Source organism: Lampetra fluviatilis, chromosome 15, assembly GCF_964198595.1.
Source record: "Lampetra fluviatilis chromosome 15, kcLamFluv1.1, whole genome shotgun sequence".
In the NCBI taxonomy this organism is placed as follows: Eukaryota; Metazoa; Chordata; class Hyperoartia; order Petromyzontiformes; family Petromyzontidae; genus Lampetra; species Lampetra fluviatilis.
The window spans coordinates 5,111,974-5,137,812 of NC_136289.1; the positions used below are offsets into that span (position 1 = coordinate 5,111,974).

The 25,839-nt window shown below is 44.9% G+C and overlaps 1 protein-coding gene across 1 annotated transcript in view; it reads right to left on the reverse strand.

Moving 5' to 3' along the window:
* The window catches only part of B3GLCT (beta 3-glucosyltransferase), a 60,208-nt gene that overhangs the window by 14,028 nt on the left and 20,341 nt on the right, over positions 1-25,839 (reverse strand). Inside the window, exons 10-13 of the mRNA XM_078862985.1 lie at positions 24,581-24,650; positions 12,394-12,507; positions 9,195-9,297; positions 741-863 (exon numbers count right to left, since the gene is read on the reverse strand). Of these exons, the coding sequence (XP_078719111.1) occupies positions 741-863; positions 9,195-9,297; positions 12,394-12,507; positions 24,581-24,650 (410 nt within the window). The remainder of the gene's footprint in view (positions 1-740; positions 864-9,194; positions 9,298-12,393; positions 12,508-24,580; positions 24,651-25,839) is intronic.

Below are 25,839 nucleotides of genomic sequence, written 5' to 3' on the forward strand. Positions count from 1 at the left end.
GGGCTGTTGCCTGCAAGTACTGTTTGCGAGTATCTATTAACAGGGCCAGGCTTGGCGATGCACTTTTAAACCTAGATTGATGTTCAAACATGCATACAACACGTCCGGTGCGTTTGTCTCCTCAGTGGTAATGTTTAAACACTGCACCAGGTAACATAATCACCACTGCTGTTAACCGTGGCCTGGCATCAAATTCTGGTTGCCAGGTTTGTAGCACCGTGTGCTAATAACCACGCTACTGCTCCCCATGCAAAAATCCCCCCCCGTATAGCCTTAACAAACTGTTGGGGCAAGTCCTGTTAGCCAGTACAGCACATGAGGGGGTCGCCAACACCACGCCCGGCCACCTTCGTCTCCCTAGTGGCGATATTTACACATCGGACTAGGTACTCATTTGAGGCTGAATCGAATTAGGGGAGTCCCAGGGACGACCTCAGATAATTATAATCGTCACACGAGGGGGTTGTCAACACCATGCCCGGCCACCTTTGTCTCCCGAGGGGCGATATTTACACATCGGACTAGGTACTCATTTGAGGCTGAGTCGACTTAGGGTAGGCCCAGGACGAGCTCAGATAATCGTCACTGGTGTTGGACGCGAGCGGAAATCGAACAGGGTTCAGCGGGTTCAGCGGGTTCATAGCGGGGCGCATTAACTGCTGCACCACCGCTCCCTATACACACACACATAACAAAGGCAAAGACACACGCACACGCAAATGTGAAAGACAAATACTGACCCGCCACCGCCAGTTATGTAGCTGTAGCCACCACCAGTCAGTAGCCCATAGCCGTAGCGCTCCCCCAGGTACACGGGCTCAGTTGGATCATAGCAGCTGAGCAGCTTCTGCAATCTGGGCACACTGGCAGGGAAACCGACAGCGACACACATTTAGCATCACAGAGTAAATGTAAAATATCCACCTCCGACTAGAGGCCATCAAAGAATATTTAGGTCTTGAAGTTGTGCAGGCAATTAAATGAAACTGTTGGCACAGAGCCGTCAAAAACAGAATTTAAGCTGAATTCATCTCGGGGAGACTCAAGCCAGATTCGGCTACAAACTGCTGCTTATTGTTTGAATGGTCCAGGATTCAAACCCTGGTTGCTAGCCTTATGCTGCAGTTCTAGTCTCTACAAAAAGAGAGATAAAGATCATCGTATAGCCTTAACAGACTGTTGGGGCAAGTGCTGTTAGAGAGCAGCACCTATTAAGGGCCGATATGGCACACGAGGGGGTGGGTGGCCAACACCACACTCGGTCGTCTTTGTCTCCCCAGTGGCAATGCTTACACTCCACACCATGTATAATTGCTAAAATTATTTCGCACCATACGTAGCCAACTGTGCTAATCAAAGCCGAGTCGACCTAGGGGAGGCCCAGGACCGATTCAAATAAATCGTAACTGGTGTTGGCCATGAGCGGGAATCTAACTCGGGTCGCCAGATTTGTAGCGCAGCGTGCTAACCGTAGCACCACCGCTCATGCCTAGTCTCTCCAACACCACTTCACACATACGTGCAATTCCAACAAATGACATAACAGAGATGTACACACATTGCAAAATGTCAAAGAAAGTATGTCATTGGTATGCAGGTGTAATATAGGATGAGTATTTGTCTTACAATGAGTGAAATACTGATAATCTGGTACAAACATAAGGGAAGGTCTTCGTCCAGAAGTGGATTGATAATGGGCTGTAAATTGCTTTTATTATGGTCACTAATATAATTCCATTGCTTAAATCAACACACTCATGTTTCCTTGCATGGCTTCATCGTGTTGAATAATCCGGGAACACTTTGTTAAACAAAACCATGACTCTGGATAGGCAGCCGACGCAAGTGGTGCCTTTTGCTTAAAAAAAACACTGACCTCCCTTTGGGTTTTGTGCTCAAAAGATGCCTTGCTTATATTTAAACCAGCTGTGACTCACGATGAGCAGTCTCGACCGCCATTTCAGTGAGGTGACAATCGAGCGGGCCGCGTGTCACCACCGGTAATGAATCGTAATGATGCAAGGGATCATGTTCAAGGATGGAGGTGGTGGCCGGGTGGACTCGGGGTCCTGCCCTCCACCGTGTGTGGATCGGAGAGGTAACTTGAAGGTATCTCAAAAGGAAGCTCTGGTGACATCGACTTCCGAGAGCCAATCTCCCTACGCACAGGGTCGCACACGCCTGCGAGGATTCTGAAAGGACACTTTGTCTCGTGACGGCGACGTAGCAATCGAGATAAGGTTGGGGGGAGATCACACATTTTTGATGATCTCGTCAAGGAGGATAAACCATCACGCAAACTCTGGTCATGCTCGCAGAGGCTTTTGCGCACCATCGAACAAAAATGGTTACCGCATCGCGCACTTTCAGATGCACTTCCACGGCCATCTGGAATGCTCTTCCTTCCGATATTAGGAAGCCACTGGAGCTATGCACTTTTAAATCATCTGGATTGAAAACTAATCTCCAGAGAACTGCCTTTTGTGTTTAGCTTGTTGTCTTTCCCCCGTACCTCCGATTTGCATTGTTGGCGACGTACGGTGTGACAGAAGTTCAACATATGCACATACATGCTCAATACGGTCTGCTTTTTCACCAGCTATGCTTAGCCTTCAAAACAGTTTTAATCAACAGCCGAACAGAAAGTCGCAGCAAAGTGGCCTCATTATGACCCACGTCATGGTGAGTTTCACCTCCTGGCGCTTGCACCTGGCTCCCCATTGTAGCGAGTTAAAGCACTCGGGCCGGTTACTTCGACTTCATAGCAAGAGCCATTCATGATTCCTAATTGATTTTTTGAGTTAGGTCAAACGTCGATTTTGATTAATCTCAGCTGCGAAAGATTACGCGTTGAGAAAAGCCACGGCGTGAATGTGGCTTCGGGCTCAGTTTGATGTTTATCCATTGCAAAGGATTATGTATCTGTGTGTGGGACAGTGCACACCTATAATCCAGAAAGTGAGAGGCTGGTGGATTACAAAAATCTGTGGAAATTTAACAGTGGGGGGGGGGGGGCAAACAGGGTGGAGAAGCTACAGCTAGTTACAGCTCAATATACAATCCAATCCAACCTTATACAGATTCCTATCTGCAGATGATTCAATGCTGTCTTTTCCAATCACCTGCTCGCACAACCAGCTACCCACAGAGGAATATCGGCTCGCCTAAGCCTGTGAAGGTGGTGCTGCAGTACGCGCACTCTGCTGCAAACCCAGACGCCAGAAATAGATTCTCTGCTCAAGACTAACAGCAGTGGCGAGTAACGTATGAACCATTCCTGGTCCCCTTCCGTTCACCAACTTGCACTGACCATCATGGTGAAGTATGGTCAAACATCCCCCAAGACCAACAGGGCAAGCTGTGGCCTTCGTTCTGCAGTTCATTGACAAATGGCTGCCGATTACTTATTTACAATGATTATTATTGATTCTGGTTGGTGAGGAATTTCAGGCTGAAGATGACCGATAGCCTTACTATGGTCAAAAACATCTGAACCGTAAAATAAAATCTTGTGGTGCTCCAACTTGTTGTCAGAAGTATCATATTCCCAGCAATGATCCATAAATAATGTATAATACAATACACCTGCTTGCAGTGATTACTTACAAGAAACACAGTGTTCAAATTGAAGTTGGGTTTGTAAAATTAAGTATTGATTTGTTTTCTTCATAAAGCTCACCGAATGTGCTGGTTTTGACCAGCTTGACGGTCATTATTCGAGAACGCATCATCGTACAATCAAGATGCACAAGACACTGGCCATCAGTAGGCAAGATGAAGAGAAAAGTGAATGGACTCTCCAGCTCGTGATCCATCTTCATGTTCCACCGCAGTGAACATTTTGACCCCGGTGTTATTTCATGGCTTTATTTTTGGTGATTTCGAAAAGTTTATTCGTTTAGCCATGTTTGTTTGTTGTAATACGGAGTAAGACTAATGGCCTTAATCTAAGTTGGCTTGTGGTTGTTGTTGTTTGACTTGCATCCCACTGGGATTTTTGCACACAGCGTTGGTGTACGGTGTTTTTTCTGCAATATTTTACTGCCTTTTCTTGGATTTTCTGCTTGCACTTAGTCACATATTCACTTTAAGATGTTTTTTTTTCATGTTTTTGTTTTTTGTTTGTTGTGGTTGCACCCGATTCAAGAGCCGAATGGCTCACAGGGCTATACCTAATAAATGAACTTGAACTATTGGAGTCAACAAAATGGGAACCAAGTGATTAATAACTACGAAGAAAAAACACAGGCAGCTTGGCAAGCATCACCCACGGTACGACGCGGTGTCGATGCTACGTCACGATGCGGCTTGCTGAGCGTGGGGGCCGCGTGCTTGTGATCCAGTGATAAGGGTTACAGGAAGGGTGGCCGAATCATAACTTCCGCATTTCCCCGCACCTTCAATTAGCACGGCTGCTAATAACTGCATCTCCAGTTTCTTCATCCCCCCCCCCAGCATTCCCTTGCGCGTTTCCTAATCCCCCCCCCCCCGCTCTATCTCTCCTCCTTGGCTCCTCCCCCCTCTCTTGCCTATATAGCCTCTTGTTACAGCAGCCCTTTTGCCCACTTCAGCAATTGTTTCTTGCTGTGGTTGTCCCACCTGATGACGGACGCTTGTGTTGTGCCCGAAACGTCGTGATTACATTTATTTTACTTTTTATACATACGTGACTTTACCGAAAGAACCAAAGAGTATGACACGGCTGGCTACGTACATATGCACGTACCTGTGATGCACACAACCGCCTATGCTTCAAGGCGGCCAAAAGATGGCAGCACAGCAAGTGAGTTCAAGATCCGCATGGCCTTTGAAAAATTATCCAACTCTCTTATTTGGTGTAGTTTCTTGCAGATACAATTCCGGATTACTCTCACAATATGCAAAACACTCGTTAGAAAATTACTGGCCAAACATCCCAATGTCTTGCCAAAAGACTTGACAATCAATGACAACATTCTGGATAAATGGAGGGACCTGTTAATTACTCGTTGACATCGACTGGAGTATTTTGTTTTACGCACAAACGTGGCTCGGATTACATTCCAGACGTATGCAAAAAATAAATGTACTTCTGCTAGACGACATAAATCCGAGCTGTGGGGATGGAGACATGGGTTTGGTTCATTCCCTACGGAGCAAATAGCAGCGACACCCCTCCACTTGCTCCAAATACCTCGGAAACAATCACCTACTTTGGCTTCCTGAAGAATAATAATTCACGGCTGGATGAAGACCTCCCAATGCCCTGTATGTCATAGTGGTTCACGTGATCTTACCCAACCATGCTGGTGAGTGTTGGTTGGTCAAGGGGGGAGAGGGGAGCCCAGGGTTAGTTCAGATATTACTTGCCACAGATGTTAACCGTGACCAACATCAGATATCACTTGCCACGGGGTTCTTAATGCGCTCAATCCAACCCCTCATATAACAATATTTTTTGTACGAGTTCACAAAGATAACAAAGAAAATCAACACATCTCACAGCTTAAATGAGCAAGGAGCTGGCTCTCATCTCTGTTGATGGGGATAACCATTGTTCACTTCCCACTATAGTGGTGCTCATCTTATCCGCCGTCGAGGGATGATGGGATGTGTCGACCTTGCATTGAGATTTGAACTCAAATCCTTTCAATTGCGATTGAAAGAGCTCCCCCCCCCGTGTCAGATGAAGATAGGGATAACAGCAGGGCTTCAGAAAAAGCCTAATATTAGATCAGTCACTCACGGATATATACAAAAGCCTTTGAACATTCTGGGTGCCGCTGATACTGTATGTGTCTGTTTTTATAGCACAAACACCACACAATGCGTACATGTGTGTATGCATGCACGTGTTATTACTAAATTCCATTCGTCAAAATGACATTCCATTACTCAAAAGAGGACGAAGGATTTCTCTCCTTAAAGCACGCCGCAAATAGCAATAGATTCGCCTTTTGTGCAAAATGCCAAGATTTTGAATGCACAAGATGCACTCGCTCACCCTCTTGCGCGTACAGACATGGTGCCTTCGACGCCAAAGCCTTCATCGTAAAGGTTTTTTAAATATATTTTTGTTTGAATATAAGAACAACCCTCTGCTTTGATGTATTAATAACTCAAATTAACACACCTTATTTGCCTGCCTTTTTGCAATGCTATGACTCATACCTACTATAATACTATGTAACACAATTTTTTTTCCTGGGTAATAAGTGTTATTTCGGAATTGCTTATGCCTAAAAAGTATAGAAAATGGATTTATTCCCCAGCTTTTGTGACCAGGAACGTGATACTTTGAAATTTACCTATTTTCAATAAGAAAACGGGCGAATTTGTGTCTTTTCGTTCACATAAAGTCAGAAAAAAACCCATTAATCTAAATTAACATTTATTTATACTAAAGTAATACAAAAATGATTACAAAAGATTTAGAAGCGAGTAGTTTTTCGAGATTTACGATTATACTGTAAATCACTTTCATGAAGCAGCCCCCAAATGTAGTCTCGTGAAAAGGATATGACAAAAAGTAGCCAGGAAAAGTACGTTCATTCCTTAAACCTGGTTTCTGTAGGCAGCCGTCAGCGTGTTCCTTACGGTCTAGTCCAGCACAAATACGTGTTTTATGGGCTGTAAATAAAAGAGCAGTGTCCAAATCACATCCAGGTTATTCAGCTTCTTCACTGTTGACACAGTGCCAAATGACTGCTTGGTATACAGGAGGTCGTGGGTTCGATCCCGACCACGACTCCTATATATTTGGAGTTTGCACGTCTCTCTCCCCGTGGTCGTGTGGATTTTTCTCCAGGTCCTCTAGTTTTGCCCTCCACATTTAGAATTAACATGCATTTAGAGTATTTGGCTGCTGTACATTTCCACATGATAAGCCACTTCGTTAAGCTCGCATTTGTGGCCAGGTCGCTTCTGAAAAAGAGCTATATAGCTCAGCGGGCCTTACCTGGTAAAATAACAATAGTTTAAAGAGTTTTAGTTAAAAGGTGCGATTGGGAAACATTGCCAGGAGATCATCGCTGTGGATTCATTCTCAGATAATGGCTCCTCAAGGAGCATAAAAAAAAAAATGGCAGAATGTGTCTGCCACTATCCCTCTAAGAAGTCTTGGACCCTATTCTGCTTTTCCAAATTCTCCTATTGAGCCCCCCCCCCCCTTCCCCTCAGCCCCCCCCCCCCCAAAAAAAACCCCAGTGAATTCTGGCAGAAGGCAGTCCTCACCATGGCTCCCTATAGCTTGAACTTTATCTGCCATAGGGACCTGCAAAACAACAGCCGCTGGGTCTGCCCCAATATCCAGACCTGCATCCATCACCAACGCTGTTGCCATGCCACCACATCGACGTGCTCAAATGCCTGCCAGGTCCTAGCCGCGGCATTATTGCTCAGGCGTAGCTGCTTAGGAAACAACTGGGTACTGGATCATCCACTGGACATCTGTGAAACTCCTGGACATCTGTGAAAAAGAGCTTCGGAGCGCATCGGATTCTTCTGTGTAGCTGACCCGCATAACGCATCGTACGGCTCTGCTCACGAGGCACAACAGAGTTAAGGCTGCTGACGTGTTAACAGCTTTCTTTTCCACAAAAACAACAAACGCCGCGAGGTAAGCAAACGTTTTATTTAAAGTGCTATGATTGCAGAAAATGGTTGAGATGTTTTATGGAACCTGGTACGGAGTTATGAGCAGAAATTCTACGGTTTTGTTAGGGACCGCTCTCTCCATCCCACAACCTCAGGTGACTTCCCACAGATGCGAGACAACCTTACTATGCGGTGATGATGATGATGATGATGATAATGACAAGCTATATCGAGCCATATAAAGCCTGTACATTATCCTATTTATAAATATACAAAATGTGCAGTTATTTGCACCAGAGATATGCACTTTAGCAATTACGTGGCAATTGTGAAAAAGTCTGCATTCCCAAATGAATACTGTGGATCTATTGAGTGCACAGTGTGACAAGTGGCAGATGCATGGTTTGTGACCAATCAGGGTCATGAAGGGACATGTGCTTTAGTCTATAAAGCTTCCACTTTAAACATTACTCCACACTGCACACTCTTTCATACAATACTATACCTAGCACGGCACCTTACTTTCCTTTAGATCAAGCAGGTGTTTAATGATTAATTCACCAGTCTCTGCGTAGGACAACCACTGTTGACTTCTCACAAGATGACTTTCATTTTATTGATCAAATGCCAAGTTAACCCCTCCGACTGCGATTCGAAATATCAATCTTACAATTTCCGTGGGCACTTAACCACAGCGCCACAACACACACACACATACATATATCAATACCTGCCATTCGCCAATAAGTGACGGTGATGTCACCGTGGCGCACGTGCCATGGCAGATGCAACCTGGTCTCTAGCTCGAGCCTATTTCGGTGTTTCCACCGTGGTGCTTTGTAGAGAAAGTGCCAGGTGGAGGGTTTACCAGTCGCACTGATTATATATACACACACACAAACATGTGCAGACATTCTAGCCAAATGCCCTGAGAATCAAAGTGCGATGCTTATCCGACCCCCCCCCCCCCCCTATCTTGCTAAGTGCACACAAGCTAATGCAACTACGCCAGCAGAATGTGATCTTTCAACTGCTAACCAAAGTCAATTTCCTTTGAAGTCACACCCTGGCTCCCATTGACCGGTTTCCCTCTCATAGCCATGATGTCCAACTGAAAAAAAACAGCCAAGGCTCCAGGTGGCTTTCGGAGTTCTTAAGACGAGAAAACACTGGGTGCATGATAATGACGTTAGGAGCACACATGCAGTTGAATGACGGGGGTTTTTTAAGTCGTATATCGCAAACGGCTGGTATTCGTACACCATGCAGACCATCACGTGCTTTTTGGAGCAGTTTTTTTTTCACGTGAATATCATGTGTTGCTTTAATGCTGGCCGTGTTTTGTTATTATTCAAATATCTCCATTTTAATGGGTGGTTGCTGTCAACCAGAAGGTTGTGAGATCAAACCGTGGTCGGGGTTTGATTCAGGCTGTTTTCAATACTGGCCCAGATTCTTACAAACCGAGTTCTTAAAAAGCACGGTCTTTTCTTGACAGTAACCCAGACCTCCCTTGCAAGGGACACTGTGGCATAATGGGCTAGCACAGATTTTTAAAATTGTGGGGAACTGTTAAATTTATTTCAATGTCGCGTTGCTGCAACACGCGCCGAGCTTACCTGAGGAGACTGTCGTCATCGGCAATCACAAGCCATGGCGTGCGCTCAAACGTCGAATCGGAGTTGAATCTCTCCAAAATCGCAAACGTCTTGGCGCAATGACCTGCGTCTCATCAACACCACCACCACCACCACCCAGGCAAGCAGGTGAGATGGAGTTTGGCGACCAGGGTCAGGTACATTGGCTGGGGCAGTGTGAAAATATTCCACTCTGTGAGTCCTCTTAAGTCATTGCCCCCTTGTTTTTTTTGCCATTTAATTGAACAATGATTATCCTAACCGTACTATTCAGATTCATGGAAAAGGTGAAGCATTCTTAATAGAGGTTGTTTTTTTGGGTTCGATCGTGTAAGTATAAATGTGTCGTTAAATCCACCACTACCCGACACAGCTAATCAGTAAGGTTGGTCACTTCAACGAAACATTCCAATTCGTTACTAGTGTAATGGGTTCCGAAGACACTTGTAGAGGTAACTTCTTTATTACAATACAACACTCCAACAGTCCTGATACACTGTTACAGCCTAGGGACACAGCCTACTCCTAGCGTGCCTGACACTGGCTACGCTCTCGGGTCCTCCGGCTACGGTTACCCTAGGGGAGGCTACCTGACCCGACCTAGCCAAGGTGTGGGTCTAGACTCTGGCTTCCTCGGAACTCGCCCTTACAAGGGCGCCGAGCCGGGAGTCCCAGAGTCCCACCACTGGCCCGCACAGCGCCCCGGCCCTTACAAGGACAAGCGGGGCGAGGGGATCCAGGGTCCTAAGCTGGCTGGTCTTGGGTCTTGAGTTGCAACTGGCCCCGATCGGCTGGGGAGGTGCCCTTTTATCCCCCTTGCCCATTGAGGGGTGGGGTTGCGTGGGATCCTAGATCCCCCGCAGCCCCCCGTTGGTGGCGCCGAGGGGATTAGCTGTCTGGGGTCCTGAGCCCCCAGCAGCCCCTCCCCTCTTGGGCTGGCACGGCAGTACGGGGTACCTTTGCAGATGGACCTCGTCTACCACTGCCGGTAAGCGTGGCCCATCTACGGCACTACACTAGTTTAGCACACCAGTGTGTTGGAGAGTAAACCTACATCTACAATTGTAAACGAATTGGCATATTTTGTTTACGTGACAAACCTTACTAATTAGCCGTGTTGGCTGGTGGTGGGTTTAACGACACATTTATATTTACATGATATAACCCAAAAAAACCGATTATGGATATTATTGTTCGCGAAAGCCTACTTGTTAAACTGAAGCATTCTTCTTATCTGAAGCTTTCTACACAAACAGCGAAACAACAAACAAGGTTTTGAAACAAAATAGCATGACGATTCTTCTAAATATTGACTTAAAGCTTTCGTGACTGCAGGGATTCATATTATTGGTTCTTTCGGTAAAGTCACGTAGAAGGGAAACAATAAAATAATAAAAATATAAAACAATAAAATTATCACGACGTTTCGACTGCAACACAAGCAATCATCATCAGGTTTCATATTTTTATTATTTTATTGTTTCCCTTTTACGTGACTTTACCGAAAGAACCAAGAATATGATTCTTCTAAAGGTAACATTCATGGATCTATCACACACATCTACCAGCCTGTTCACAAGCTGCATGTATTTTACCACCATGGTCATTAACGCCACACTGCCTTGCAATGAAAGATGTGTCACCAATGGCTGCATACAAATTTTAAACATTATCATCCATGCTGCATCTGCTGCTGGGTGAAGGCCTTTCAAAGTCGTGGCCATCCTTCATGACCTCGTGATGTAAAAATCCAACTCGCCCCTGCACGTGAGCTGATCTCATCCATCACGTGAAATGTTTTTTTCTAAGTTTCAGTTGGCTACATCCCAGCAGAGGATCTAGGAAAATATGCGTTTCTGCTTGGCCAAAGAATTTAACGAAATATTCAGGCTTTTTAGAAAAGTAACATGAGGAAAATATAAGAATGTGACAAACGTTTATATATTATTTGCCCTTGGTAAAGACACTGAGCTTAGTCCACTTTAATGATCAAAACACCTCCTAAGCAGTCTCCTAAGCATGACATTATTCTGCCATTTTGAATCAGATTCATCATGAGGACCTCATTCCGCCATCCAGACAATCAAAGCACATGTTACTCTGCAACAAGAAAACATTGCATTGGCCGTAAGAACAATGTCACTCGGTGTTGCCGACACAAATGCAACTTGTTCTCCCAGGATTTCTCCCACTGATTTACTGGTAGGATCCTCCTGGTTACACCAGCCCACAGGGGATTATTGTGTCCGTCGTGCAGGGAGGGGCTGGGTGGGGAGGGTGGGGCTGGGTGGGGAGGGGAGGGTGGGGAGGGTGGGGCTGGGTGGGGAGGGTGGGGCTGGGTGGGGAGGGTGGGGCTGGGTGGGGAGGGGCTGGGTGGGGAGGGTGGGGAGGGGAGGGGAGGCTGGGGAGGGGCTGGGTGGGGAGGGTGGGAGGGGTGGGGCTGGGTGGGAGGGAGGGGTGGGGCTGGGTGGGGAGGGGCTGGTCACCCCGTGGTGCCCTTATAAAACTCAACGTTTAACCTACTCACGCCGGCTTGTGCCCGCCCTCACAGTCGGCCATATTTGCGGAATACACCACGTCGCCGTTGACCCTGGCCATTGACCGAGCAACCCAACGTTCCTACCAGCTCCCTCCGCAGGAATGCGTTAGATGGGGCAAGACAGATGACATTGTTGCGAGTAACGCGAACTTCAGTTTAAGAATCACTTATTTATAATTCATGAAAATGACATGGTGTCACCTGTAGGATAAGTGCATTAATATGATGGAACCAATGAGATAGACAGTACAAATGTGGCAAAAAGAAATACAAGAAAAAAACATACAAGACCGATAATACAGTTGAGGCTGACATGACCAATGAGACGAAGAATTGATCCTAGAATCGAATTCTGACCCCAAAATCCTTACAGTTCATCCAAAAACTTCGACAGTGAATCAATGCACGCCTCCGAAACATATCCAAAAACCATACTTGCATTTCAGACAGTCTTTAGTGGCTGGGCTGTAGGCTCTCAAATGCGCGCACATGAGGAAATGTTTAAACTGTGGTTGGGATCCCAGGATACTCGATGATGCTGGCTCAGGGGGCTCGAACTGGCCGAGCATTATCTTAATGGAGCCACCCAGGCATTGCAGCGAGTCTTTTAACAATAAGCGTTGTTTGTGTGCACAGGCTCACCCCTCTCCGTGTTGGGCACCCCTAAGTCGACGGTCGGGATGTCTGCGTCGAGCGTGTCGCTGTAAAACGTGAGACGAGATGCCCGAGTCCCCCAGGTCCTCTTCAACACTGGCACTGCAACACACGGACACGCAACGCAACTGACCGCACGCCACGCGTCGATCCGCTCAGGGGGGGCTGTTCCTAGAAGCATCCCCGCCATGTGGCATGAAAAGTTTCACCCTCCATTGCCGACCTCTGGGTGCCACTCCGATGTCCGTTTCTTTAGCCTCCCTCCCTCCATCTCTCGCACACTCGCACACATGCCCCCCCACACCCTCACCCCCCACCCACCCATCACAACCCCCCCCTGCCCACCCATCACAACCCCTTCTTCCTGGTGACATCTAACATCCTTCTTGCCACATTATATTCCTGGGACGAAACGGCAGGCACGCGAATTGCCGTGCAAACAAATCAATACTCTTGTATTTGATGCCTGTGCGCATAAGGGACCTCAGTTGCATGCAAGACCCCATAACGCCTTGTATGTTCCACAAAATCTACAATGCTTTCTTGCCACATTCCAAGTGGCTTACCCTATCCTGCGATGGAACACCTGTGCTTGACGAGAAGCAGGGTATCCCTCGTTGCAGGGCGCAGTCAAGTCAACGCCAAAGTGTCTAAAAGTTTAAACCAGCATAGGGGCGCGACACTGATCTCTGCTGACAGTTGGACGGTGCAGAGTGATTAGACTGCTCAACTTACATTTGGAAGGTTGCGATTTCAAATCTTAGTTTAAAGTTGACATATCCTCTGTTCCTTCCTCACGTGACATACAATGAGAATGAGTCTGTGGGAGAACTTCCAACAGCAGTCGTTCTCCGGAATGGCCTCTGGGCTGTAACTAATACTAGTTTAGATATCCATTGCTTGATGTTGATATTCATAATTGTCTTAATTCCTGCCCTACTTGATACATGGCGCAGTTATTCTGCACTGTTTTTAAGTGCATTTTTACGTTTAAAATGGAGGATTTAGAGACAGTTTAATAATGTAAAGCTTTGATAGTATTGTTAAATAAAATAGATATTTTAAATACATTGTTTCTTATAAGTAATTTTTAAATATAATTTATTTTTAGTTCTTATGACATAAGAAACAACTTGTGCATGGATTACTTACAATAACAATACATGTATCAAAATCAGAATATGTATTCTACTGGAGGAATTCGAAAAACTATAAAGCTCTTTCACAGATGTCCAGTAAGGGCAGGTCAGAAAGTTACAACAAACAATAAAAAAACAGGAGTTCAAAGTATAAGAAAGCAAAGCAAGTCACAAAATATAATTACACATAAATAAACTAGAAAGTATAAATAAATTCCTGCCGATGTTTCAACACCAAATGAAATCTTGGGCAACAACAGCAAAACAAAAACAGTCCCATACCACACCAAGACAACACACAGTCCCTCAATAAAAGTACACATTAAAATTAAACTATCGATACATGTGTAGTGACATAGAATGGGTCACTACGTAGCATAGCGCTGGTTGCTGGTAGAGAAGGGGATCTGCAGTTCCAGCAGCCCTGACTGACAGCATGTCACGTGATAAGTCAGAGAGAGGGATGTAGGGGAAAGGTTACAGAGGGGGCAAGTGAGGGAAGCCCGGGAACCCCGCTAGTAGATTCTGGGGCGGAGCGAGGCCACGCTGGGAGGATAAAAGGGGACCCCGAGCAAGAGCTCGGGGCTGTCGTTGGAGTGGGATGCCGTCGTGCTGCTGGAGTCTTCGCCACCATCTACGTCTTCATCTGCACGGCGTCGTCAGTCAGGCAGTCTGCCAGCTGTCCTGACTGGGAGCTGTCGTTACTCTGCGTCTCTGAGTCAGTCACTACACATGGCTAAGGGGATCACAGTTACAAATCACATTTGCAAATTTGGTTGGATCCAGCACTAACCTTCTGCTTTTCCAAATATTTTTTGAAAGAAGATTTACAATGTTAAGGGAGGAAACAAGGTTGTTGTTGTTGTTGTTGTTCCAAAACGTTGGTGCTGCAACGGCAAAGGCTCTGTCACCTATTCCAATTCTTGTTCTTGGGATAGTTAAAAGCAGCAAAGAGTAATTAAATAGACGTCTTGGTTTTGACAATAGGATTCGTGAATTAGCTAATCATAGTGCACATTAGCTAATTAGAATTTTATGGATGAAAAGGTTTAGTCTGTTTCGTGATTCATTAGTAGCTGATCTCTAAGCAGCGTCACAGTAGTCAAAAAGTGATACAATAATAGCTTCAATAATTTGCAGGCGCAATCAAATAGGGAAACAAAGTTTGTTTCTGTATAAATACCATATTTGTATTCGATTTTCTTTGAGATGTGATCAATATGGGCTTGGAATGTAAGTTTTGAATCAATCAGTAAACCAAAGTATTTGAAGCACTCCGTTTGTTTAATGATTTTGTTTCAAATATCCATAATAGGTGAAAAGAATGAAACTGGATTTTTGTTTTAAAGTAGAAATCGTGTTGGAGACTACGTTTCACTTCATTTGGAGATTTACCCTATACGAGCATGACAGTGTCATCAGCAAAGATATTTAATTTCGAGTGATTTAAGTTTAGTCCAAGATTGTTTAAATATAAGAACAGAATTGAACCCAGCATGGAACCTTGTGTTCATGTTTTTGCTTTTTGTTAGTTGCGGTTGCACCCGACTCAAGAGCCGAATGGCTCACAAGGCTATACCTAATAAATGAAAATTGAATGAACTTTAACTTCTTCTTGGTTCTTTCGGTAAAATCACGTAGAAGGGAAATAATAAAATAATAAAAAATTTAACATAATAAATTACAATTCTCACGACGTTTCGGCCACAACGCAAGCAGCCGTCCTCAGGTGAAGAACAGGTCTGGCCGTCCTCAGGTGAAGAACAGGTCTGACCTGTTCTTCACCTGAGGACTATTGCTCATCAGTAGTGGCCTTTATCCAGGTTAATGAAGAAAAATGTTAATACATCCATCGTTGCTGTGGTGGTGCAGTAATCCTCTCACAAACAGAGTATTTACTGGTAGGAACCTCCTGGTTCCACCAGCCCACAGGGGATTATTCTATTCTTAGGTTTTTTCGGTAAAGTCACGTAGGTAAAACATCAAAATTAATGAAAATAAAATAAAACAAAAAATCACGACGTTTCGGAGGCAACACAAGTCTCCGTCATCAGGTGGGACCGTCACAGCCGAATTAGCTGCATCAAGTGAGGCAATGATTCAAGATGTAATCCCTTATAAGCAAGTTGAAGGGGGGAGGAGAGGGGGGGGGCTCATCAGAATGTTAGTACAACGCATCGGGAGGGGGAGGGGCCAAAAAAATGGAACGACGGCTTGGACGCGGTTGCTGCTGCACACGCCAACACAATGGACAGAGAGGGGGAGGGGAGGTCTGATACACATGATAGACAAAAGAACGAAAATGCCCATGTTTATACCAATGCTGGCTGAACAATGAAGAGGGTACTGTTAAAAAACAACTGGGGATGTTAACACTCGGTAAAGTAAAGTAAAATAGTGCCTGTCAGATAAGATGGTCCAAAAAAGTGTAATTAAGTCTTTTTTGCGTGGTTGATAACATCTTTCCAATGATTACTAAGTTTGTACCCATCATCACGGTTGAAATTATGTCTGTGTTTGTATATTTGTATGGCTTCGTGTACAAACCTTTGATGGTAGCCGGGAGGTTTGCAGAGAACCTTGGTCTCGGAAAAGACAATTTCATGAGAGCCCACCGAGTTGTAGCAATGAGACACTGGCCTCTCGAGACGCTGGCCTTCCTCAAGAGATGCCGAGATAACAAGGTAATACCCATCGCTTTCACACTCACATCCGCTGCTGTGTCCTCACCGAACTCCAAACAGATCTTATTTAAAGCTAGCCTATCACTAATCTCGGAGAGAATAAGGTTACTCCGATCTGAACTCGATAATTTAGACAAGACTCTCTTACAAACACATTTAATGTTAACACAAAAAATGTCACCTTCTGATTGGAACCACGTTGATAACATGACTTCTGCTTCTGCTGACTCAAAAATGTCAGCCAAATGCAAAGCTAACCTGATTTCTAAATTCAACCTCCTATCTAAGAAGAAACCAGAGCCACACATCGCAAAGCTGGATGTTAACAAGACCGTGATTAATCAGAGTAACATCCCGATTTCTGACACTCTAAAAACGGTACTGGCCAAAGGACTAAATTTCGCCGTCACCCCTAAATATATACCAGTAGAGGATATGATTTCTCAGATTGATGTAGCCCTCAGAGGCATAGGACACATCCATGCGGATGTAGCAAGAGCTGAAATAGCTACTATTCTTAAGAATGCTAAGAAACCCACTAGTAACATCAGCAAAAACGAACGCTCTGAACTCGCGGACCTAAAAAAGAGAGATGATAGTCATCCTCTCGGCAGACAAGGGCAATGCCACGGTCATCATGGATAAAGATTCATACAACAACAAAATCCTGGACCTTCTTAATGATGGGAGTTACTCCAAAATTAAAAACGATCCCACTAAAAGCCTAACGACGAAAACCAACAGTATCATCACGAGTTCGACTTCCCTAATCGAACCAAGCAAACGTCCCTCTCTAAAACCATCGGCGGCAAGACCTCCCAGACTCTATGGTCTTCCCAAAATCCATAAGGAAGGCACCCCGCTACGACCCATTGTGTCGACGATAAACTCTCCTACGTACAAACTAGCCCGTTTTCTATCAGATACTCTGCTCCCTTTCACAGGCAAGACCTCTTCGGCAGTACTCAACTCAACCCAATTAGTCTCTATGGTTAAGGACATGGTACTATCTCCTGATGACATCCTCGTCAGCTTTGATATAGTATCTTTGTTTACCAAAGTCCCAGTACCGGACACCCTAACAATAATTGAGGACTTAGTCCAACATGGATTGAATTCTGATGCACCTGCGCTGGTTAGGCATTGCCTCACCAACACCTATTTTACCTGGAATGGCACCTTCTACAAACAGAATGAGGGTACCCCTATGGGCTCCCCTTTGTCACCAGTTATAGCCAACATGTTCATGGAAAAGTTTGAATCAGACGCCATCCAGACATCCACCCTGCGTCCTTCCCTGTGGAAGAGGTATGTGGATGACACTTTCGTCATCTGGCCACATGGCCTCCCAGCATTGAACCACTTCTTGGACCACATCAATTCTTGACACCCATCCATCAGATTCACCATGGAAGTGGAGAAAGACGGTAAACTACCATTCTTGGATATTCTGTTTGAGAGGAGGCCTGACAGATCCTTGGGACATTCTGTCTACAGGAAAGCCACTCACACAGATTCCTACTTGAAACCGGATTCCCACCACCATCCATCTCAAAAGAATTCTCTCATCAAAACGCTATACCACAGAGCCCATGGCATGTCTGACAAACACTACCTGACCGGTGAATTAAGACATGTACATCGGGCCCTCAGGATGAACGGATACTCTGACCGTACTATCCGCCAAGCTGTCTCTCCCACCACACAGAAACAGCCACATGAAACTCCGACCAAAACCATCACGTTACCATACATAGCAGGCGTGACCAAAAAGATCTCCAAAATTCTAAACAAACATAAGATCCAAGTCCGATTCAGTACAGTGCATAAAATCCGTGATCTGATTCCATCTGTGAAGGATGTCGTTCCTGACTTACAGTATCCTGGAGTCTACAAATTGAGTTGCATTTGTGGTGATTGCTACATTGGAGAAACGAAACGTCATGTTTCTGATCGTGTCCGCGAGCACAAGTCAGATCTGAAACACGGCAGAACTGATTCTTCTGCCGTTGCCTATCATTGCTACAACTCGGTGGGCTCTCATGAAATTGTCTTTTCCGAGACCAAGGTTCTCTGCAAACCTCCCGGCTACCATCAAAGGTTTGTACACGAAGCCATACAAATATACAAACACAGACATAATTTCAACCGTGATGATGGGTACAAACTTAGTAATCATTGGAAAGATGTTATCAACCACGCAAAAAAGACTTAATTACACTTTTTTGGACCATCTTATCTGACAGGCACTATTTTACTTTACTTTACCGAGTGTTAACATCCCCAGTTGTTTTTTAACAGTACCCTCTTCATTGTTCAGCCAGCATTGGTATAAACATGGGCATTTTCGTTCTTTTGTCTATCATGTGTATCAGACCTCCCCTCCCCCTCTCTGTCCATTGTGTTGGCGTGTGCAGCAGCAACCGCGTCCAAGCCGTCGTTCAATTTTTTTGGCCCCTCCCCCTCCCGATGCGTTGTACTAACATTCTGATGAGCCCCCCCCTCTCCTCCCCCCTTCAACTTGCTTATAAGGGATTACATCTTGAATCATTGCCTCACTTGATGCAGCTAATTCGGCTGTGACGGTCCCACCTGATGACGGAGACTTGTGTTGCCTCCGAAACGTCGTGATTTTTTGTTTTATTTTATTTTATTTTCATTAATTTTGATGTTTTACCTACGTGACTTTACCGAAAAAACCTAAGAATATGATTCCTTGCAGTCACGAAAGCTTCAAATCTAGGGGATTATTCTGTCCGTCCGTCGTGCATCCAAAAATGGGAGGGGTGGGGCTGGGTGGAAAGGGGAGGGTGGGGAGGGGCTGGGTGGGCAGGGTGGAGCTGGGTGGGGGTGGGAGGGTGGGGCTGGGTGGGGATGGGCTGGGTGGGAGGGGTGGGGCTGGGTGGGAAGGGTGGGGCTGGGTGGGGGGGTAGGAGGGGTGGGGCTGGGTGGGAAGAGGCTGGGTGGGAGGGGTGGGGCTGGGTGGGGGGTGGGAGGGGTGGGGCTGGGTGGGGAGGGGCTGGGTGGGGAGGGGCTGGTCACCCCGTGGTGCCCTTATAAAACCCAACGTTGAACCTACTCACGCCGGCTTGTGCCCGCCCTCACAGTCGGCCATATTTGTGGAATACACCACGCCACCGTTGACCCTGGCCATTGACCGAGCAACCCAACGTTCCTATCAGCTCCCTCCGCAGAAAGGTGTTTACTGTGCAGGAGAATGTGACACTTTATGTAGCAGTTTATTTGTGATTGAAGTATTTTTTTATCGAATATTTTAGTAACTGGTGAAAGAATAGAGATTAGTATTTAATTCATGGGACCTCCTTTGCCAGTAACAAAATATGATAATAGGTGTTTCCCCTTTTTTCTGGCAACAAAACAGGTGTTAAGATGTTAAAACACCAAACTGAAACCTTTTACAAGGAATCATGTCTGCATTAACCACAATGTTTGTGGTTAGAATGCAAACAAAAAACATACTCTGATAAATATATGCATTGCCTTTTGGCGTCCTCTGGTCTAACACCGTTTGAGACGAGGCTCAAAAGAAAGCTGTCTCTGGTGTGGACCAATCAGTTTCAAGGACAATGCATATATTATCAAAGTGTGTTTTTTGTTTGCATTCTGACCATAAGTATTGTGGTAAATGCAGACATGATTCCTTGTAAAAGGTTTCAGTTTGGTGTTTTAACATCTTAACACCTATATTCTTGGCTCTTTCGGTAATGTCACGTAGAAGGGAAATAATAAAATAATACAAATTTTAAACAATAAAAATTCTCACGACGTTTCGACTGCAACACAAGCAATCATCATCAGGTGTGAAATCCACAGCAAGAAAATTTGAAAAAAGTGGCGTTTTTTTCTTAACGTGATGATTGCTTGTGTTGCAGTCGAAACGTCGTGAGAATTTTTATTGTTTAATATTAATATTATTTTATTATTTCCCTTTTACGTGACTTTACCGAAATAACCAAGAATATGAATCCCTGCAGTCACGAAAGCTTTAAATACAAATCTTAACACCTGTTTTGTTGCCAAAAAAATGGGGAAAAACTATTACCATAGTCACTATGGGAACCTCATTTGCCAGTAAAAATATGATAATTGGTTCTTTACTATTACCATAGTATTTAATTATTAGGTGTATTCACAATGGGGAGAGAGAACATTTTCATTCATAGGGTTACAGATGTCACACATCCAGTAAAAAAAAATGTACACGTTCAATTAGCGCCGGCTAAATAAAGAAAAAAACTGCATTAATGGAAAAGGTCGCAATTCTGCACACTACATTTACCACTCAATCCACCAGCGACAGCAGCGGATCAGCACAGCACACATTTTTTTAACGATGCGATGGCTGATACAGTGAACCACAAACGCAGTCTAATTCCTCGATTCGATGAGTACTTGGAAAGAGACCCGGCCTAGGGCCAGCCCAGAAGCAGTCCAGAATTGCCCTCCCCGTACACAGCCCTCAGCTCCCAAGCTGGATACAATATTAAGATGTGGTCTCTCAAGCTCCTCTCTGGCCAGCTCGCCAATCGTTTTTTTCCACTCTGCAGCCAAGTAGTGGCAGGTAAGATGCAACGTTAAAAACAATAGTTTTAGCAGGTGGCCCATGTGGCTTGGAGAGTTACTCAAACCATGTTCAGAACACCGAGCTCGCAACGCTGAGGATCATGGGTCAAATCCGGCCAGCCAATCAAGAACAATTGCTCCAAACGTAAATCGAATTAACTCCTGTATCATGCCAATGATATAAATACTGGAATATTATTGTGGGGGAAATGTAAATCAAATGTTGTTTTTTAAGTCGTTTTAAATGTAGCCGTCGGTTAGGCTAGCCTAAATTTAAAATCAGTCTCATTTTTACATAAATTAATACGGCGTAGTTTGCAATTAAATGCAGCTGGTGGCTCAGCGAGTCAAGTGACATTGTGTCAAGCATGGTTTCAGCGGTCAGGGTCACCTCGCATGGATGCGGTGCAGAATGCTTGGGGACGAGGCCCATGGTAGCCCAATTCAGGAACCGATCGCGGATCGTCCTCCAATGCCATGTTTTTCGCTGACCACCATTGAAATGTCACAAAGTGGTGCTTATGTTGTTGATAACAGGCTAAATAAAACCGTGACCAAGGTTTGAACTCGCAACATTCCGATTGACAGTCAAGCACTCCAACCACGGAAGCTTTTGAAAATACAAATACCATATACACCGTAGACCCACAAACACCACTACAGTATTAATACCTCCCCTGCAAGACGAACTAAAATGCACACGTTGCAGTTTTATTCTGAAAACAAATCACATGGATTGCTGTCTCAACACATTGAATGAACGGCAAAGACAAAAGTATCCTGTCATTGCTGGAAAGTACAAGTACATTTTCAGCCAATAAGCTTTAAATATATGTGTATACAGCCTTGAACAGTTACCACAGTATTAAAAAGGCATCCAAGGGTGGGGGGAAAAAAACGGAGAGCAATATTGCTGGGTACTGAAGCCAGAGGCTCCATCTCTTAAGCTTGCCCCCTTAGGGAGCAATGTTCAATTTTCAGCCAACAACCACCAAGAAATGGGAGTTTACAAAGGCCCCCGAAAATCGAGCATGGCCAGATTGATTTGGTGTTACATAAGGGAAAAATAACCCAGCAACACTGAATACTTGTGGTTCAAAATGAAGAACGTATCTAGGATTAAACATCCAAATTACATCAACCAACAGATTATGTTTAAGCTTGACCGCACAATGTTTTACTCTTGATAATGACACTGTACGACACAAGGTGAAAAGATAATTTCACAATCAGGTCTCTGAGTAATGTGTTAGATTACATATTATATTTTCAATGGCTGAATGCAGTTCATGAAATTACATGAAGAACCCATTTTATTTTTCAGTGACAAATAGTGCATTCAGTTTCCAAGTTTATGGAACAAGCACATTTTACAACATTTCTACACAGGAAGCTTTGTACATGATCGGTATGTATGTTGCATTTCTTTCGCACCATACGTAGCCAACCATGCTAATCCAAATGTATTCTCTGCAAATCTATTAATTGTGTAACATTGTTCTTTGTAAACGACCATGCTGTATATCAGAATTATTTGGAGAGTGTATTATACTAATATACACACCAAATTAAGTAGAATATGCTTATTATATAGTGGGAGTGATGGATAATGAGACAAATAAAAAATATTTATTTATTTCAGAGATAAAACATCCACGGAAGCTAGAGCAGGCCAGGGCACATGCCCATACCAGCAGAGTCGTCAATGAGTGTCCCCAGGTGCGCTCCCGCAGATTTCCACACTCAAAATAGCAGTGTCCGCTAAACCCGGTCCATGACTGGGTCCAGAGCGGGAAACCCCACAACACAATGACGGTGCCTTGTATGTATATAGAACTTCTTTTGCAACGTACGTAGCCAACTGTGATAATCGGAGGTGCCTTTGACCGTGCAGCAACAATGAGCTCGTTTCAAGAAAGCCATCAATCCTACCCCTCTTTGGCGCAGCGAGGCGACGGGAGTTGGCCAAAAACTTGGTGCAGATCCGGGGAGCAAACGACGCTGCAAAAGCAAGGCGACAGCACGGCCGCTCTACGCCCGTGGGTTGGTTAGCCGTTTTGAGTTTGCATTTCAAAATCTACGGTCGTACGCCAGGATCACTCGTTGACTGCCCTGCTGCTAAAGATGGGCGTCCCAGCCCGCTGCCCACTTCCGCAGATTTATTTTCTCGATCACATACAGATATTTTAAAAAGTAAAATACCAAAAATACCTCTCGTTACCCAGCGCTGCAGTGATATAATAAGCATATTGTACATGTTGGCATCTGGGTAAGTGTTGTACAAGGGCACGTGCATGTGACCGCTCGCCCAAAACCATCGAGTCTGTGACAAAATGGGGACATCTTGACACCATTACCAACACTTTTGTGGGAAATCAAACACATTCCTGCGGAGGGAGCTGTTTGGAACGTTGGGTTGCTAGGTCAATGGCCAGGGTCAACTGCGGCGTGGTGTATTCCGCAAATATGGCCGACTGTGAGGGCGGGCACAAGCCGGCGTGAGTAGGTTAAACGTTGAGTTTTATAAGGGCACCACGGAGTGACCAGCCCCTCCCCACCCAGCCCCACCCCACACCCAGCCCCACCTTCCCCACCCAGCCCCTCCCCACCTTCTCCTCCCCACCCAGCCCCTCCCCACCCTCCCCTCCCCACCCAGCCCCACCCCTCCCATTTTTGGATGCACGACGGACGGACACAATAATCCCCTGTGGGCTGGTGTAACCAGGAGGTTCCTACCAGTATAATAGTAATCCCATGGAGAGACTGGCACTCACCACATGAATAAGAAATTTCCTCCACACGCTCAGGGCTGCCAATGGAAGGGACTGCTGCCCCACAGCCGTTCACAACTGGGACACAATCATTCTGACTGGGATAGGCATAGGCAGGTTGTTAGTGTTTATTGAAGTTAAACTAAACTATAAATTATGTTTTTTTTACCAGGTAAGACCCACTGAGGCATAGGACTCTTTTTAAGAAACGACCTGGAAATAAATGATGGCTCAACAAAGTGGCTTATCATATGGAAATGTTACTAGAGGAAAAAACTCGAAACATATGTTTCAAAATGTGGAGGGAAAACCCAGAGGACCCAGAATAAATACATGCGACCACAAGGAGAGAAAGAGAGCACATGCAAACTCCAAATATACAACAGATATCAGGGTCGGGGTCGAACCCACGACCATCCTGCATACCAGCGAGAGAAGTTAACATCTCGCCAACTCCGAATCCCCCGGTATTCATGACGTACATCGCTGAGCCGAGGACATTATACGTACCGTCAAGCGGCGTTGAAATAGGTGGTGAAAGTGAGCTGATTACAAATTGGAGAAATGTCACTAACCGCTGGCATTATAATGTCCACATGCAACATCATATGAGAAAGAGTGGTCAGAAAAATTCAAGAAAAAAACCAATGTCCAGCTCCTCTGCGTTGTGCACATAAACGGGGACAGGTCGTAATTGATGGCAAAACATGCAAACTCCAAATATACAACAGATATCAGGGTCGAGGTCGAACCCACAACCTCCTTCATACCAGGTGAGGCAATTAACATCTCGCCACTGCGGCATCTTCAGTTACTCACGAACGATGAACAATATTTTACACCACTGGATGTTAATACATATTTTAGTAATTAACAAAAATAAATTAAACTTAAATTAATTTTGACCCTTGGAAAAACAAAGAAGAAGACTATCATGAGAGAAAAAATATATATACGTGCCATGGTTATGCTAACAACACAGTTGTGCACAGCTTACCTCTGTCAATGTAAAATTTGTGACAAGTCTTGATAGCAAAGAAAATCTTGTTGTCTTCCACTGGCTCCCCCTACAGAAGAAAACAACGTGATATATGTGTGCTTCGTGTCGTACATTGATACCAAACATTCAGTTGGAAAGAAGCATTGATGAAATAGTAAAAGATAGCTGCAAGGACATTTCAACGGCATCATAAACAGATTTCGAATGGGCCGTAGCTGCTGTGGACAGATCTTTGCCTTCACCACCCTCATTAAAGCCGATTTCCATCGTCAACAGCAAAGTGGCACAGCAATGAATGACCTCCCTGCTGCTGCCTGTGACACAGTTTGGTGTCATGGCCTGCTGCTGAAGTTGGCCAAAATTATCAGATTGCCATTCTACCGTACACATAATTGACGCGATGCTCAGCAACCGTACACTCAGGGTCAACGCCTCAACCACATGAATTCCATACACCCAACCATCAAATTCACCATGGAGGTGGAAAAGGATGGCAAGCTACCATTCTTGGATGTTTTAATCGAAAGGAGACCAGATGGCTCAATGGGACACTGTCTACAGGAAAGCCACCCATACAGATGCATATCTAAAACCTGACTCCCACCACCACCCTTCCCAGAAGAATTCCCTCATCAAAACTCTACACCATAAAGCTCAATTTATTTCCGACCATCATCCCCCAACGAGTGAACTGAAACATGTAGACCAAGCTCTCAAGATGAATGGATATTCAGACTATACAATCTGTAAAGCTATCACCCCAACCGTTGGGAAAGAACCATCTGAGGACCCAATCAAAACCATCACCTTGCCATACATAGCAGGGGTCACCAAAAATATCTCCAAAATCATGAGCAAACGCAAGATTCAGGTTCGATTTAACACAGTACGTAAAATTCGTGATCTGATCCCATCTGTGAAGGATGTAATCCCTGACATGCAATATCCCGGCGTCTACAAACTAAGCTGTGTCTGCGGCAGTAGTTACATTGGGGAAACTAAGCGACATGTCTCGGACCGTGTTCGTGAACACAAGGCAGATCTGAAACATGGTAGGGCCAATACCTCGGCCGTGGGTGATCATTGTTTTAATGCGGTGGGCTCACACAAAATTGATTTCTCTAAGACGAATGTACTTTGCAAACCCACTGGCTATCAACCAAGATTCGTTCATGAAGCCATCCACATATACAGAGACAGACACAACTTCAATCGAGAAGATGGGTACAAACTGAGCAATCATTGGAAGGACGTTA